Below are 16,923 nucleotides of genomic sequence, written 5' to 3' on the forward strand. Positions count from 1 at the left end.
TCCCTGTGAAATGCTTCCTGGTAAAATGGATAACCAGTGCATTTTACTTCCCAGTTTGCTGTCTGTGAGTATACTTAATTGTAGTTAATGCTTATCTTCCTTGGTGGCATTACTGCTGTTGGAGGCACTCTATAGACGACGCTGGAATAAAAATAAAGTTGGGAAAGGTGAAACACACAGCAGAGATGGCTGGATCTCTGTGGGCTGCTTTTTTTTTGAGGCCAGCTCTAAGTACTCTCACCTTGCTGCTGAGCAATGTAGGCCATTTACTGCTGGTTTGAACACAGTACAATTCAGCCCCATATTCTTCTCTATCAACCGCTTCACCTAGTTAGTGCTCCACAGGTCTGGGAAACACCCCTGCAAAAGCAGATTCTTCTCCTTCTTGAGTTCCCTGCCCAAAGGCAGGTTTAACCCGCAGCACATTGATCTCCACCATAGAACATAGAACAGTACAGCACAGAACAGGCCCTTCGGCTCTCAATGTTGTGCCGAGCCATGATCACCCTACTCAAACCCACGTATCCACCCTATCCCCGTAACCCAACAACACCCCCCTTAACCTTACTTTCATTAGGACACTAAGGACAATTTAGCATGGCCAATCCACCTAACCCGCACATCTTTGGACTGTGGGAGGAAACCGGAGCACCCGGAGGAAACCCACGCACACAGGGGGAGGACGTGCAGACTCCACACAGACAGTGACCCAGCCGGGAATCGAACCTGGGACCCTGGAGCTGTGAAGCATTTATGCTAACCACCATGCTACCCTGCTGCCCCTCATGGGTTGGGCATAGAGGCAGGCCCTCAGCTGGAAGGGGGATTCGAACCCAGTGTTGATGGTACCAGTCTGATTCATTCTGGCAGCCCAGGCAACCGGACCCCTAAGGAATCTAAGTTGCTGTGGCAACACATGCTTTTACATGAATGTTGTATGCTGGTTCTATGGATAGTGATGGTAGAAGTTCCAATTTCTTTCCAAAACATGGCTGACCAGAAATCTCCCTCATTCTCACTGCTTGCCTTTGGTGTGTGTTGGAAGGATTTACAGGTTGACACACACAACCTGTTTGGCCACGTTACGAATGCGCCTTCCTTGGCCATCAAGTCCTGGGGTTGGACTTGAACCCGTAGATTCTGGCTCAGAGGCATCACAAGACCTCCCTTCAAAAGAAAATGAAGGGAAGATAATTGATTTACCTCAACCTGCCCTCAGAACTCATCATTATCTGATCATTATTTGTAATCAGAGGTCAGGTCAAAAGGAAGGGTGGCTACTGTGCTCATGGAATGTTGGCACAGGGTTCTGCAACACCTGTCTAGGAAAGGGGTGTAATCACAGGTGGCTCATAGGAACAGAGGCGAAATGCAGCAGCGAAACTGAAAAACAATGGCCGGGATTCTCCATTGCGAATCCGCCCCGCTAACGCTGCAAGCGAGGATGGAGAATTTGGCGCTCAGTAAACTCTCCCATTAACTGCGGCGGGACAGGAGAATCACGGAGGGAGAATCCTGGCCAATGTTAATTCCCCCAGGTGAACAGTCACTCATGAAATGAACCTCAAAGTTACAGGCGAAATCGTCCACCAGAAAAGCAATGGGAATAATAGAAAGAAGGACATGGGGTGAATCTCTAACTGTAACTTCCCTTGTAGTAGCATCAGTATTTATATTAGATACATATTGCTGTGGATAAGTATGTAAGAGAGTATAGACAAGGGTAGTGCATCTTCCATTGTCCTTGCTGACAAACACTGCAACATCTTGCTATAATGAGAGATATGCAGCCTAAATCAAGGTATAGATTAATCAAAGACTTAGCAGCAAAGTACTGGATGTTATGGCAGCTCTTAATGGATGAAATGTTTTTTAATATATAAATTTAGAGTACCCAATTCATTTTATCCAATTAAGGGTCAATTTAGCATGGTCAATCCACCTTGATTGGCTGCAGCTGCTCTCTGTCTCTGTTGCTGAGTGCTGGCTGGTGCTGACTTGCCTGCAGGAAGGAGAGAGAGAGAGGGAGGAGAGCGGAAGGAAAGAGAGAGAGAGAGAGAGAGAAGAGAGGAAGGAGAGAAGGAAGGAAGGAAGGAACAACAACAATAACAACAACAATAGGAAGGTGGCTGCAAAACAAGGTGGGAGTAAGGCCCCTTTGTACTGTTTGTTTGCTGGGCCCCTGCCGGGCTGAGGGCCCGGCCCTGCCCAGTTCTCCCAACTGTCAGGCCTTCCTCATTCCATCTGGTGAGCTTGTTCCAGGACGGGGACATTGTGTAGTTGCTGGGCCCCTCCCGGGCTGAAGATCCCTTACACCAGCAGGGAGATCGGTTCCAATGGGTGATCGTTCTAGGATGGAGCACAGACTGTATTTTGCTGAGCCCTACTTGGGCCGAAGACTTCTTTGAACCAGCGTCACTTACCTCGGGGTGGGAGCAGGGACTGTGTTTTTTTTTGCTGGCCCCCTCCTGGGCTGAAGATCCGCAATCCTCCCACCCTCCAGCTTCACCCGGAGCCTATCCCCTCGGGCACAATTCCATCTACAGTGTCCCACCCTCCTGTGTTGCTGACCTCCTCCAACAGTGCTCCTTGTTCTCTCTTCTCTTCCCTTCCCTGCTTTGCTCCCCTGTATATCTTCCAAGGGGGAGAGTACGTCATTCCACCTCGCTTTCGCCTGACAACGCCCTCTCCACTATCTATTTTGTCAATTAAATTCCAACATGACAAAGCCCACATTGGGGTGGGCGTGGCACTTGCCTTGATGGCCACTCCACCTACACCGGTGGCAGGGCCGACCAGAGCCACCTATGCGGGGGTGGTAGCCTCCTCGGCCTCCACTGCTCCTGTAGCCCCGCCACCTTTCCGGTTGCTGACCCGAAAGCTGGGTGTAAAGTGCTACACTCATCCTACTGTCATCATAGAGGTGTGCGTTCGCACGATGTCCTGGCTCGCGGCCCCTCAGATATTGTGGCCGCCTCTCAAATATACGGGAAAGTCATGTTCCTCCTGAGGGCCAAGAGGGCGGTTCACCTCGTCCTTGAAAAGGGGCTCGTGGTGGGCGGGACCTACGTGGCAGTGGACCCTCTTGAGGCTAGTGCCGTGAGGGTCATATTGCTCAATGTCCTGCCTTACCTCCCTACCCAGCTCCTCCTCCCCCACCTCCAACTACTGGGGGAGGTTCGTTCTGAGGTAGCACTGCTCCCTCTCAGCCTCAAGGACGCCCCCCCCCTCTCAGGCACATCTACTCCTTCCGGCGCCAGGCATTCATCCACTTGGCCCGGGAGGATGTATTAGAGGGGGGATTCGAGATCTCCCATCTAGGGGAGACCTTCCGCATCTTCTGGTCTGCAGATGGCATGCGGTGCCACACCTGCAAGATGGTGGGGCACGTGTGGAAGCCACCACTCACGCCAAGGTGGCTGCGAGTGGCACTGCCAGCCCTCCCCCTCCATTGGCATTACCACCCCGACCCTACAGGGGGACACCGTGCTGGCACACACTGGCTGGTCGGCTGCCGGCGTGGAGGAGGGATGGCATCCACCAGGCTGCAAGAACCGAAAGAAGGCAAGGCGGGGATCGGCTGCAAATACCCCTAACCCCGTCGGCCGAGAGACCCCTGCGCCCCAGAACTCCGGCCTGGGGGCCACCATGGACCTCCAGCTCATCCCGGACGCCTCAGCGTCGGGTACTGGGCCCATTGACGTTTTGGCGTGGGTTAGCAAGGGTGGTGGTGGTGGGGAGGGAGGGAAGGGGAGGGGGGGGGGGTGCGTGCTCCCAGGCCAGCGCAGAAGACGGAAACATCTCGAACTCGGGGGCAAAGTGTTGAGGGAAGGGGGGGCGTTGCGAGAATCTTGACATTACACCGCGTCCCCGGAAGAGATTAGACAAAGTCCATCATCTGTCGACCCCTGAGCTGCCGCAGCCCACCCGTGCAGGACGTCTCGGAGCCGGGAGCGAGCGAGACCCCCGAGGGCCATTCCTCCCGGTGCCATTTTGCACCCCAGAGACGTTTGTTTTACAACACCGGACGGCTGTGATGGCTTCCTGACCTCCGGGTCATTGGGTAGTGATGGCAAGGAGCGCCCCCCCTCTCCATCCCAGCTTCCAATGCCGGCAGTCCCCATCTCCACCCTGGAGCTTATTCCGGAACTGTTCCCGGTTCTATCCGGTGACCCGGCATCGCAAGAGGAGCGGGGATCTGAGCCGCCACCTCCCTCTGGCCTGATACAATTAGAGGAGTCTGCGAGGAACCCGTCTGTCGATGATCTGGGGGGTGGGATCGAGGCAGACCCAGGACTGGTTGGTAGGACTGGTTGGTGGGACTGTGCTGTCCGCCACACTGATTGTGGCGGAGGACTCGGTCCCAGACGGTGACTGCCCGGAGGAGGACGGTTGCTCGCTGGGGGGCACGGAGGATAATGTTGGGTCCATCAGCAGCGAGATGGTGGACTCCCTCGTGGCCGACACCGAGTCGCCCCTCATCCCCCGAGAGGAACTCCGGGATTTTCTACGTGAAAACTGCAGTCGCCGAAACCGAGTGCAGCTAGCCCTCGACCGGTGGTCGGACTTGGCGCTGCTCATCCGGTCTTCCGGCGCCTACTCTAAAGAGGCAGGAGACGCGAATGCTTCCGATCAGCGCTGGCAGAAAACTTTCCTTGCCGGACTCCTGAGGGAGCAGAGGGGCCTGTGAGCAGAGGGGCCTGTGAGCAGAGGGGCCTGTGAGCAGAGGGGCCTGTGAGCAGAGGGGCCTGTGAGCAGAGGGGCCTGTGAGCAGAGAGGCCTGTGAGCAGAGGGGCCTGTGAGCAGAGGGGCCTGTGAGCAGAGGGGCCTGTTAGCAGAGGGGCCTGTGAGCAGAGGGGCCTGTGAGCAGAGGGGCCTGCGCTGCTCTGCTCCTTCTGAGCACTGAAAAGGTGAAGGTAGCACTTTACTGCGACATGGAGGTGACCATAGCCTCAACATTAACGGCAGCAGGGACACGCTCTGCACGTTCCAGAACTTCTCGGTCCTCCGGGACGGCAAGTACACGGCGTGCTTCCTGCAAGAAACTCACACCGCTCCGGGAGACAAAGCCACATGGCTCCTTGAGTGGCCGTGGCGGGGGGGGGGGGGGGGGGGGGGTCTACATGAGTCACCTAGCCTCACGTTTAGGCGGTGGTGAAGTTAAGGAACCTGGTCGGGTTCTTTGACTTGGTGGACGTCTGCCGGACTCGCTATCCTGATTCCAGCGTCTTCACTTTTTTGTGAGGCCTGGGGTTGGAGCGTCCAGAATCGACCACCTCTACATTTCAAGGGCGCACCTGCCCCGTGTCCCGACGTTCTCTGTGCAGCAGGTGCCATGCTCAAACCACCGTCTGGTGTGGGTGGGGCTCGCCCTGTCTCGCGCTCAGTCGCGTTCCGCGTACTGGCATTTTAACAACCTGCTGCTGGAAGACGAGCAGTTCCTGGGCTCTTTTAGTCACTTCTGGACCGGCTGGCGAAGGAAGTGGGGAGGCTTTCCCTCCATGAGGCTATGGTGGGACGTGGGCATGACTCACGTGTGTACCTTTCTGTCAGGAGTATGTGAGGGGGTCGACAATGAGGCGGAAATCCAGGGTCGAGGAGTTGGAAAAGGAGGTGCTCGACCTGGAGTCACGACTCGGTCAGCCCGATGAAGACCCGGCCCTGTGGCTGGTGTACAGAGAGAAGAAGGGCGGCTGCGGGACCTGCAACTTGTCGGGTCCCGGGGCGCATATGTGAGGTAACGGATCCAGATCCTTATGGACATGGAACGTGGCTCCCCCTTCTTCTACTCGCTGGAAAATAGGCGCGGGGTCCGTCAGCAGCTCCTTACACTGCTGGCCGACGACGTGTCCCTCGTCTTGGATCCGGAGGAGGTTCGGGCCCAAATCCGAAGCTTCGACAACGCTCTCTTCTCTCCGGATCCGTCCAGCGAAGATGCTTGCAGAGTTCTGTGAGAGGACCTGCCACAGGTCGGCCCGGAGGGCGCTGGCCGGCTTGATCCCCCTATAAGCCTGGGGGAGCTGACCAGCTCCCTCGACAGCCTGTCCAGGGGAAAAACCCCAGGGCTGGACGGGCTGACCGTGGAGTTCTTCAGGGTGTTCTGGGGCGTCCTGGGAAGCGACTATGCGGGGGTCCTGGGGGAAAGTATCACAACCAGGGAGATGTCTCTCTCATGGCAGAGCCACCATTACCTTGTTGCCAAAGAGGGGGGGATCTGCGCCACCTTATAAACTTGTGTCCTGTCTCCCTCCTCAGCACGGATTACAAGATTTTCACCAAGGCAATGAGTTTGCGCCTTGGCACCGTGCTGGACCATATGATCCACCCTGACCAGTTCTACACGGTCCCGAGCCGCACAATCCATGGCAACATTCATCTGGTCCGGGACCTGGTCCATCATTCCCAGAGGGCTGGTATGTCGAGCGCCTTCCTGTCCCTTGATCAGGAAAAGGCGTTCGACAGGGTGGATCACGAATATTTATTCGGGACTCTGCAAGCATTCGGGTTCGGGACGCAATTTGTTGCCCGGATCTAACTTCTGTACACTGCCGCAGAGTGTCTTGTTAAGGTTAACAGGTCTCTGACGGCGCCCCTTCGCTTTGAGAGAGGAGTGCGTCAGGTCTCTCTTTGTCTGTCCAACTTAATTCTAAATGCGTGGAGCCTTTCCTGCGCCTCATGTGGAGGAGGCTGTCGGGACTGCTTCTGTGCGGGCCGGGCATTGGGGTGGTCCTCTCGGCTTACGCTGATGACGTTCTCCTCTTGTTCACTGACCCTGCTGACCTGCGGAGGACGTGAGAGTGCCAGGCTGTGTACTCCCGACGGGTCCTCTGCCAGGATCAACTGGGCCAAATGTTCCGGACTCCTGGTCGGTCCGTGGCAGACGGACCCCCTCCCAGAGTAGCTCAGGCCTTTCACCTGGAGCTGGACCAGCCTCCTCTATTTGGGAGTCCATCTTTGCCGGCTGAGGAACCCTGGCCGGCTAACTGGCAGGTGCTGGAGGCCAAGGTCGCCGCACGCTTGAGACGCTGGACAGGACTGCGCCGAGTGCTGTCTTACAGGGGTCAGGTTCTAGTCATAAACCAGCTGATAGCCTCCATGTTGTGGTACCGGCTGGTCACTTTGACCCCTCCCCCTGACTTTGTCAAAAATATCCAGAGAATACTCGTAGAGTTCTTCTGGGACAAGGGACTGCACTGGGTCGTTGCTGAGGTTCTGAGTCTCCCGCTTAGGGAGGGCGGCCAGGCGCTGGTGTGCCTTCTCACCCAGTTGGCAACCATCTGCCTTCAGAGCCTGTAACGATACCTTTACGTTGAGCCCCCTCCACGATGGTGTGGCCTGGCGACGCATTTCTTCCACCAGGTGCATGGCCTGAGTTATGACGTGCAGCTCCTGTTCATAGATTTTCAGGGTCTTCGTTACCCTCTGCAGGCGCTGCCCGTCTTTTACCAGCTGGAAGTCTGGAACATGGTCGACTTGCGCCGCAGCTGACCCCATCAGGAGTGGTGGCTGTCATCCGCTGCTCAGGAATCCGCACCTCCACCAATACCATTTTGAGTGGCTGGCAGAGGAGCGAGCTGTGGCTGCCGGGGTAACCAGGATCGGGGACGTGCTGGGTGGCGGAGGATGGGCTGAATGACACCCTATGAGTTAGCACAACGTGCAGCGATGGACATCCGGCTCGCAGCCAATGCCATCCGAGACCTCAAAACGGTCGTGCTCGGACCCGATGGCACTCGTGGTTTGGAGGACGCGCAGGTGTGTGGTGGTATCCCGTCTGGGTGAACCCCTGCCCGGACGGAATTCCACATTGGTCCCCGGCTCAGAAACCTCCCTCGGGGGCTGGTACCTCACAATCGTAGCCACCTCGCGGAAATACCCTCCGTGCCTTTTCGCACTATGTGGAGGGGTTTCCTGTACGGGCTGCTGCTGCACAGCCTTCACCTCCTTACACTCGCCCGTCGTCCAGACATGCCATGGCGTGCCTTGTTGCCGTCCGGCAACGGAGGTCCCTACTGGATGTCCCTACTAGGTCCCTACTGGAGGTCCCTCTGTGGAGGAGTCCTCCCCCTCAATCTTGGGGACGTGGGGTGGAGGGTGTTGCATGCAGGAGTGCCGTACAATCACCGATTGCACCGGTTTACGGACTCCCAAGACACCTGCCATTTTTGCGGCCTTGTGGAGTCTGTGGACCATGTCTATGTTGCATGTTTTAGACTGCACTCCCTTTTTAGTTTTCTAACCAACCTGTTGCTGGAATTTTGTTTGCACTTAAGCCCCACGCTTCCAATCTACGGGCACCCGGTGCGGAGAGGGGAGGGAAGGTGGAGAACCTCCTTGTGAACCTGCTCCTGGCGAAGCATGCCATTTATTGGTCCAGGCAGTGGGCAACCGAGGGATAATCTGGCCAGACTGTCTGCCCCTCTTCCGCGGCTACAGTCGCGGCAGGCTGACCCTGGAAAGGGAGCATGAGGTGTCCACGGGCGCCATCGAGACCTTCTGTGCCCGATGGGCACCACCAGGGCCGGTTTTAAGCCTATTTGACCAATTTCATCAAATTGGGCCCCGCCAGCGGCGACAGAGTTACCGTTTGAAGCCTTTTCTGTATTCTAAGAGGAACTATAGGGTAGTTTTTACTTTTGGGGAACGCACCACATTACCGTCGACAAATCCTTCAGCCCTGCGCCGCCAAATCCTTCCGCCCGGGTAAGTAAGTTTCAAAATTTTAGTATATCAAGCATTTAATGTTTTTTTTTGGTTAAAGACGAGCATACTACACGAAATATAAACATACATAAATTTTTACTTTTGTAGAGTAGGGGCCCCGCCATCACTTTTCTAATTGGGCCCGCAATTCCTAGCACCGGCCCTGGGCACCACAGGGGTTGGGGTGCTTTATTGACCCCTTTAACTGCACTCATATTTGATGTTTTTTAAGTTTCCATTGATCTTTGTTATGTTTGGGCAGTGACCCTAACAGGAGCGCCCCTTTTTTGCTCTGGACCTCAGTTTGTTTTCCTTTCTTCTGTTTTGTTGGTGGATCTCAAAAGAGTTCCCAATCCACCTACTCTGCACATCTTTTGGGCTGTGGGGGCTATATCCACGCAAACATGGGGAGAATGTGCAAACTCCACACGGACATTGACCCAGAGCTGGGATTGAACCTGGGCCCTCAGCGCCGTGAGGCAGCAGTGCTTACCACTGTGCCACCGTGCTGCCCTTAATGGATGAAAATTGATTCCATAACATTCTAGCTACCACACAAACTACAAACAAGGAAGAATATTGCAGCAACTCCATTTCATAAGGTCATTGCCTAATCTTCATTTGCGGCAGGTGCCACCAAATACAGATGAACCAGTCACTCACACAGTTGGTGTTTGTGGGATCTTGCTGTGCACAATCTCATTGCCATATTTGCTGAGAAAAAAAGCTGCCTGTCTTTCAAAGGTGATCAGTTGGATTTGAAATGCTTGAAGATGTTCCAAAGATGTGAAAGATAATAGACAGGCGTGAGTTCTTTCAATCAGTATCACCAAAGTAGCCACTCGGGTCGGTCAAAATTGAAGTTACAAAACGCTGTGTAACTTGTGGGAAAATGTAACAATAATCCAGGTCTGATGCTGAAAAACATTTCCAATTTAATACAAGAGATGCATTTTCCACTTTATAGACAATGGATATGCAGAAATTCTAATGAAAGGGGCTTGTTTTGTGGACGATGGCCTTGCACATTCTTGCTCCACTTCACAAAGCTGCAAAGCCTCCATCTGGCAGGGCACGGGCAACAAGTGCATGGGGACACCACCTGCAAGTTCCCCTCCATGCCACATACCATCCTGAGGTGGAACTTTGCCACTGTTTGTTCACTGTCGCTTGGTCAAAATCCTGGAACTCCCTCCCTAACAGCACGGTGGGTGTACCTACACTACAGGGACTACAATAATTCAAGGCAGAGGCTCACCATAACCTTAGGATCACAGAATCCATAGAACCCCTACAGTGCAAAAGGAAGCCATTCAGCCCATCGGGTCTGCACTGGTTCTCTGAAAGGGCAATCCACCAAGTACACTTTCCCCCCCTCCCATCCCAATAACCCCTGTATCTAACGCACACACATCTTTGGATACTATGGGGCAATTTATTATGGCCCAATCCACCTAACCTGCACATCTTTGAACTGAGAGGAAACCGGAGCACCCGGAGGAAACCCACGCAGACACGGGGAGAACGTGGAAACTCCACACAGTCACCCAAGGCCGGAATTGAACCCGGGTCTCCGGTGCTGTGAGGCAGAAGTGCTAACCACTGTTCCACTGTGCCTCCTTCTCAAGGGCAATTAGGGATGGGCAATGAATGCTGGTCAGGCCAGCATCCCATGAAAGAAATGAAAAATACCACACTGAGTTCACCTGTTATATAGCTTGTTAAAGATCTGTCACAGCAACTGTTTTCAGGCTCTCCCCAGGAAACCATAGTAACACGGAACTCATAGCGTGCGGCTGGCTGCAGGTCAGTCACAGTCTGACAATGAAACACAGTAATAAATGTCATTGAGAATTAGGAGATAACAGCAAACATCACAACAAAAGGACCGTAAAATGTTAGCATTCACAGTGTGAAAAGTTTTTTTTTTGTTTTTTAAAATAAATTTAGAGTACCCAATTCGTTTTTCCAATTAAGGGGCAATTTAGCGTGGCCAATCCACCTACCCTGCACATCTTTGGGTTGTGGGGGTGAAACCCACGCAAACACGGGGAGAATGTGCAAACTCCACACGGACAGTGAACCAGAGCCGGGATCGAACCTGGGACCTCGGCGCCGTGAGGCTGCAGGGCTAACCCACTGCCCCACCGTGCTGCCCTACAGTGTGAAAAGTTGACTGACTGTAGTATATATACAAGAAAACATAACACTGTAAAAGTGCGATTAGCAATGGCTATAACGCTTTCTGCAAAGTTTTTCACAATGCAATTGGATATCATGGTATCAGTGGAGATACTTTGTAGAAAGAGAAATTGAATGCTTATGTTTTAAACATGGAGTGAATTGATAAAACAGCGTTCAAAAACTCTGCTGCAAGACATCTAGAATCTAGATGAAATGGACTTCATCGTTCCTTGGTCAAAGGATGACCTACCTCCTTCACTGAGTTCCTCTTTAATTTGGCCCATTCCTTTAATGGTCCACAGCGTCGGACCCAATGATTGGACTGAATAGCCTGTTTATTAGCCTGGGAATATCTGTCTCCTATCCCCTATAGTTTATACATACACACAGACAGCCCTCCCGCCCCTTTATTCTAACCTGGTTATTGTATGAGTGCAGAACTGTATATTAGATGGTGACTGAGGTGTCACTATTGACATCTGGCCTTATAAAACAGATGGAATGCGGTAGGATGGAATGCACAGTCTTGGCCTACTACCCAACCCTTAACATGAACCATTTCCTCTTCATTCTCCGGTTCTAATGTAAGATATGGAACCTTTTGGCTCTGACTGCTGAAAGATGTAAAAGAACAGGTCACATCCCATCTCGTCTCAGTCTTCAATGTGGAGAACTATGCATTTATGAATGGCTATATTTGGAAATTTATTCTTGGTGCTGGGACATGTAAAACTATTGGAACGGTTGTTTTGATTTAAATACTCTTTAAATAAAGAGGAATTGTACATCATCATTCTGCTCTAGTTGAAGTAGTAGATAATTTGTCGCTTTGTATCAAAATGTTGTTGTGAGAAGAAAAAGTTTTTGCCTAGGATGTATCTTTACATCTGTCGAGGTACACAAGAGGTTAAAGGTTAGCTGTACTCAAATATGGCAGACCCCGATTCCAACCTGCTCAGTTCTGGTTTTACAGGATGCAGGTCTGGGGCAGTTGTTCCAGGACGTGGGTGGTCAATTTAATTATTACAGCAAGAATGAGTGCTGAATTTGTATGGAGCATTTAAAATTTAACTCTTCAAGCTTAAATTCCTGGGCCTCAAGAAACCCGGCAACTGAAAGGAGGCGAGATCTGTCAGATCCAGGGGTTAAGTGCCTTTAAACTTATCACCGGCCTCCGAACCTCTCCCTGGGGGGTTGGGACACCCCACTCCCTCACCCACATGGGATCGGAGCTTGGGCTACTGGCTTGTCCAACCTCTTCTCCAGGCCTTCACTGTCTGACGGGAGGCCAAGGCTGACTTTCAATCAGGGAAGGGAACCTGTCAGCATCATCACACAAACGTTGGGGAGTTAGAATTCCAGTGTCTGGGGAATGTTCAATCCTCTGTGTTAACCGCTCCCCAACCCTGGCAGGTTATGGTAGGTCTACAAAGTGAAGATTCCTGCCTTGATCGGTCAAGTGTTCAAAGGAAGAATGTGTGTATGTGATGTGTGGGTGTGTGCAGTGTGTGTATGTATGGTGCGTTGTGTGTGTGCACACAGTGTGGGTGTGTGTGTGCACACGGTGTGTGTGTGTGTGTGTGTGCACACGGTGTGTGTGTGTGTGTGCACACGGTGTGTGTGTGTGTGTGCGCACACGGTGTGTGTGTGTGTGTGCGCACACGGTGTGTGTGTGTGCACACGGTGTGTGTGTGTGTGTGCACACGGTGTGTGTGCGGTGTGTGTGTGTGTGTGCACACGGTGTGTGTGTGCACACGGTGTGTGTGTGTGCACACGGTGTGTGTGTGTGTGTGCACACGGTGTGTGTGTGTGTGTGTGCACACGGTGTGTGTGCGGTGTGTGTGCACACGGTGTGGGTGTGTGGGTGTGCACACGGTGTGTGTGTGTGTGTGTGCACACGGTGTGTGTGTGTGCGCACTGTGTGTGTGGGTGTGTGTGTGTGCGCACTGTGTGTGTGGGTGTGTGTGTGCACACGGTGTGTGTGGGTGTGTGTGCACACGGGGTGTGTGGGTGTGTGTGTGCACACGGTGTGTGTGGGTGTGTGTGCACACGGTGTGTGTGGGTGTGTGTGCACACGGGGTGTGTGTGTGTGTGTGTGCACTGTGTGTGCGGTGTGTGTGCACTGTGTGTGTGTGTGTGCACACGGTGTGTGTGGGTGTGTGTGCACACGGGGTGTGTGTGTGTGCGCACACGGGGTGTGTGGGTGTGTGTGTGCACTGTGTGCGGTGTGTGTGCACTGTGTGTGTGTGTGTGTGTGTGCACACGGTGTGTGTAGGTGTGTGCACACGGGGTGTGTGGGTGTGTGTGTGCACTGTGTGTGCGGTGTGTGTGCACTGTGTGTGTGTGTGTGTGTGCACACGGTGTGTGTGTGCACACGGGGTGTGTGTGTGTGTGTGTGCACTGTGTGTGCGGTGTGTGTGCACTGTGTGTGGGTGTGTGTGCACACGGTGTGTGTGGGTGTGTGTGCACATGGGGTGTGTGTGTGTGTGTGCACACGGGGTGTGTGTGTGTGTGCACACGGGGTGTGTGGGTGTGTGTGTGCGGTGTGTGTGCGGTGTGTGTGCACTGTGTGTGTGCGGTGTGTGTGCACTGTGTGTGTGTGTGTGTGTGTGTGTGTGTGCACACGGTGTGTGTGGGTGTGTGTGCACACGGGGTGTGTGTGTGTGTGCACACGGGGTGTGTGGGTGTGTGTGTGCACACGGTGTGTGTGCGGTGTGTGTGCACACGGTGTGTGTGCGGTGTGTGTGCACACGGTGTGGGTGTGTGGGTGTGCACACGGTGTGTGTGTGTGTGCACTGTGTGTGTGTGTGTGTGCACACGGTGTGTGTGTGTGGTGTAGGTTGTGTGGTGTGTATGTGTGTGTGTGTGAGTGTGATGTAACCTGTGTGTGTGTGTGTATGTGTGTGTGAGTGTGATGTAACCTGTGTGTGGTGTGTGAAAAGTGGACAATTATTTAAATTTGTTTCTTGGACATTTGGTGGGAAAATATTTCTCGGTTTATCTGCGATTCTACAATCAATGTCATGCCAAATGGCTCCTGTGGAGGGCAAGTGATGGAAAGGAACTGTGATATGAGATTGAGTCATTTAGAGCGACCTATCACCTATGACATTTTATTTATTCAAGGAGACAGTTAAGCTTTTCAATTACTTTGAAATCCATACTCTGCCATTGCTCTAATTACCTTTAGCTATCTAAATCTTTGTTATCTAAAGTCTAAGTTGCAGTCAAGTGTAGCATTGATTCTGCCATCGTCCAAAAGCAAGAGGCATTAGTTATGAGCAACTGGTGATACCAGTAAGTTCAATGAAAGGGAAGGAAATTGACTGTTCACTCCATGGACAGGCTTCCACGAGCATTTGGGTCAGTCAGTGAACTCTTGGGAACACATAGGGTGGCATTTTCCACCCTCACGGTCCTGCTGTAGTTGACCCCCGCCACACATCTCCGATGGTGGCACAGGCGAGGAATCTAAATCTCGAAGATCCCACCGGTGGCCCTTGGCAAGCCACTTCCGCCATGGGAAACCCACCATGGGGTGGCTGGAGAATGCCACCCAAGGAGTGAAGCCCCAATTATGAGAGTGACATGTGATAAGGTTAAGAATATGTACCTTCTGTGTAGCGACCAGATAGAGTGAATCATCCGACCAGCCCGGATTACATCGACAAAGGTGGACTCTCTGCTCAATCACTTCACCGTCCAGGTGAGGAAGGCTGAAATCTTACCAAGACCCCCAAAATGTATCAATTATGCTGAAGTGAATTACCATTGAGGTTGTTAAGGCAATAGTGAATGGGATATCTTGAATGGTTTTCCACTTGGAGTTTCGATTCACTGGATCATGATGGTACATTTCCACAACATACTTCTTGAACACCACAGAGTAAGGCCTGCTCCAGCTCAACACGACAGCTGTGGGGCTCAAAGGATATAATATCAAGTTCTTCACTCCTGATGGGCCTGAAGGAGGAAAAATAGTTCCGAAATTAGGAGTCTGTCCACCGTTAAGGGGACTTTTATGAGAAGTAATATTAACGTCTCTTCCATAATTAACAGCATAGACAGGGGTGAGATTCTCCGTTTGGGAGTTTCTCCCACCAGAGGAGAATTGCTGCCGATTTACATTTTCCCTGGGAGCGCAAATCAGGGAGCAATTCAGTATTCCTCAACATGCAGATATCCGCATGGCGAGGAATAGCTGGGATTCTTGAGGGAATCCCACTATCGGGCCGCCATTTTGAGTGGATGATCCGATAGCAAAATCCCACGGCCAGCCATCCCCCCCACACCACAAAGCACTTCCCCACCCCCATGCCACAAATCAGCACGCAACCCTCCCGGGTCACAGATCAGCACCCCACCCCGCGTCACAAATCAGCCCGCCTCTACCCACCGCCCCCGGGTCACAAATCAGCCCGCCCCTCCCCCGCCACATCCATTAGCTTGGGGTTTTAGCATTTAAGAGTCACACACCCATGAAGGGAGATGAAAGAATTAAGGCTACAACTGTTTTGTGGAAGCTGTCAATCACTGCCCACTACTAGAAATGAATGAATGGGTTAAAGCTCCTGGATCTGATGGGTTGAAGCACAGGTCACAGATGTTCTTGTTCCCAGGTGTGGACACGTGGTGCTTCCAGGTAAATGTTTGTTCACTGCCCCTGTCTGCTCTCTAGGTTCCAGACAGGGTTCTTTTTTCTGGGGGGGGGGGGGGTTTGTGCGGGAGGGTCCCACTATTTAGGGGACCGTGTGTGTGTGTGTGTGTGTGTGTGTGTGTGTGTGTGTGTGTGGTGGGGGGGGGGGGGGGTCCCTCTAGTTAGGGGTTCCTGTGTGGGGGGGTCTCTTTAGTCAGTAGGGGTCCCTGGGCGGGTCTCTCTAGTAAGGTGGTCTCTTGGGTGAGTCTCCCATTTTAGGTGGTCTCGGGGGGGAGGGGGTTTGTTAGAGGAGGGATGGACAGGCCGTGCATTGTCAAGGGGAAGATGGCTCTTTGGGGGCAACTCCCTTCAGAAGTTATCCCCTTATCCCACTGCGAGGTCCACCATGTCAGGCTCACATTTGGTGAGATCTGTTCTGATTCCCGCCCAAAGGACCGGAGAATCACGGAGGGCCGAAGAATAGGGTGCCCGGCCCGCTAAGTGGATGCACCAAGAACCATTTGCATTAATTTACATCCTTCCCACTGACACTCTGGTTTGAACCCCGATCCCGCTGCCGTCGGGGGGGCCGCAGCATTGCGATCGGATCTGCATCCGCCAATGCCCTACGCTGATCCCAATTTTTGGATTCACCGCCGCATCGGGGACCCTGCTACTGACAGCAGGTGGCAAAGAATCCAGGCCCAAGGGTAACTGAGTTGGATAAAAATAAAGGAAGCATGGAAACACACGACTTTGTCAGCATCTAAACAGTGGTTTCCTGGACTAAGGATGGGGCCACAGATCTGTAGCATGAATTCTCCAATTTGATAGAGATGTTGGAAATCATTAGAGGGCTGGACAGAGTAGACAGGGAGAAACTGTTCCCACTCATATAAGGATCAAGAATGAGAGGGCACAGATTTAAAGTGATTTTCAAAAGAAGCAAATGGGATGTGAGAAAAAACTTCTTCACACAGCGAGTGGTTCGGGTTTGGAATGCACGGTCGAGGCAAGTTCAAGTGAGGCACTGAAGAGGGCATTAGAGATTATTTGAATGGAAACAATGTGCAGGAGTATGGGGGAAAGGCAGGCAAATGGAATTAAGTCATAATGCTAGCTTGGAGAGCCAGTGCAGACACGATGGACCAAATGGCCTCCTTCTGCACTGTAACAATTCTCCGATTCAGTGATTAATGTTCCCATCAAGTGAACCATGTTTGTAGTGCGGGACACAAAACAGAACTTGGATGTGGGGATCTTCAGCTGTCGAGCCTTCCTATGCATTGGTGCATGACACAATACCTGCCTGGGTCCCCGGAATTTAGGAGATGAGGGAGTGAGCAGAACATTGCACTCTTCATCGTTTGGTTTACGAGGTACATTAGTGACCATACCTC

General features: G+C 52.7%; 1 protein-coding gene across 5 annotated transcripts in view; it reads right to left on the minus strand.

The window, feature by feature from the left end:
* The window catches only part of ptpro (protein tyrosine phosphatase receptor type O), a 226,154-nt gene that overhangs the window by 78,965 nt on the left and 130,266 nt on the right, over positions 1-16,923 (minus strand). For all 5 annotated transcript variants that reach the window (XM_038811152.1, XM_038811154.1, XM_038811153.1 and 2 more), the window contains 2 exons: positions 14,657-14,850; positions 10,410-10,521 (listed from right to left, as the gene is read on the minus strand). In XM_038811152.1, the coding sequence (XP_038667080.1) occupies positions 10,410-10,521; positions 14,657-14,850 (306 nt within the window). The remainder of the gene's footprint in view (positions 1-10,409; positions 10,522-14,656; positions 14,851-16,923) is intronic.

Source organism: Scyliorhinus canicula, chromosome 11 (genome assembly GCF_902713615.1).
Source record: "Scyliorhinus canicula chromosome 11, sScyCan1.1, whole genome shotgun sequence".
NCBI lineage: Eukaryota > Metazoa > Chordata > Chondrichthyes > Carcharhiniformes > Scyliorhinidae > Scyliorhinus > Scyliorhinus canicula.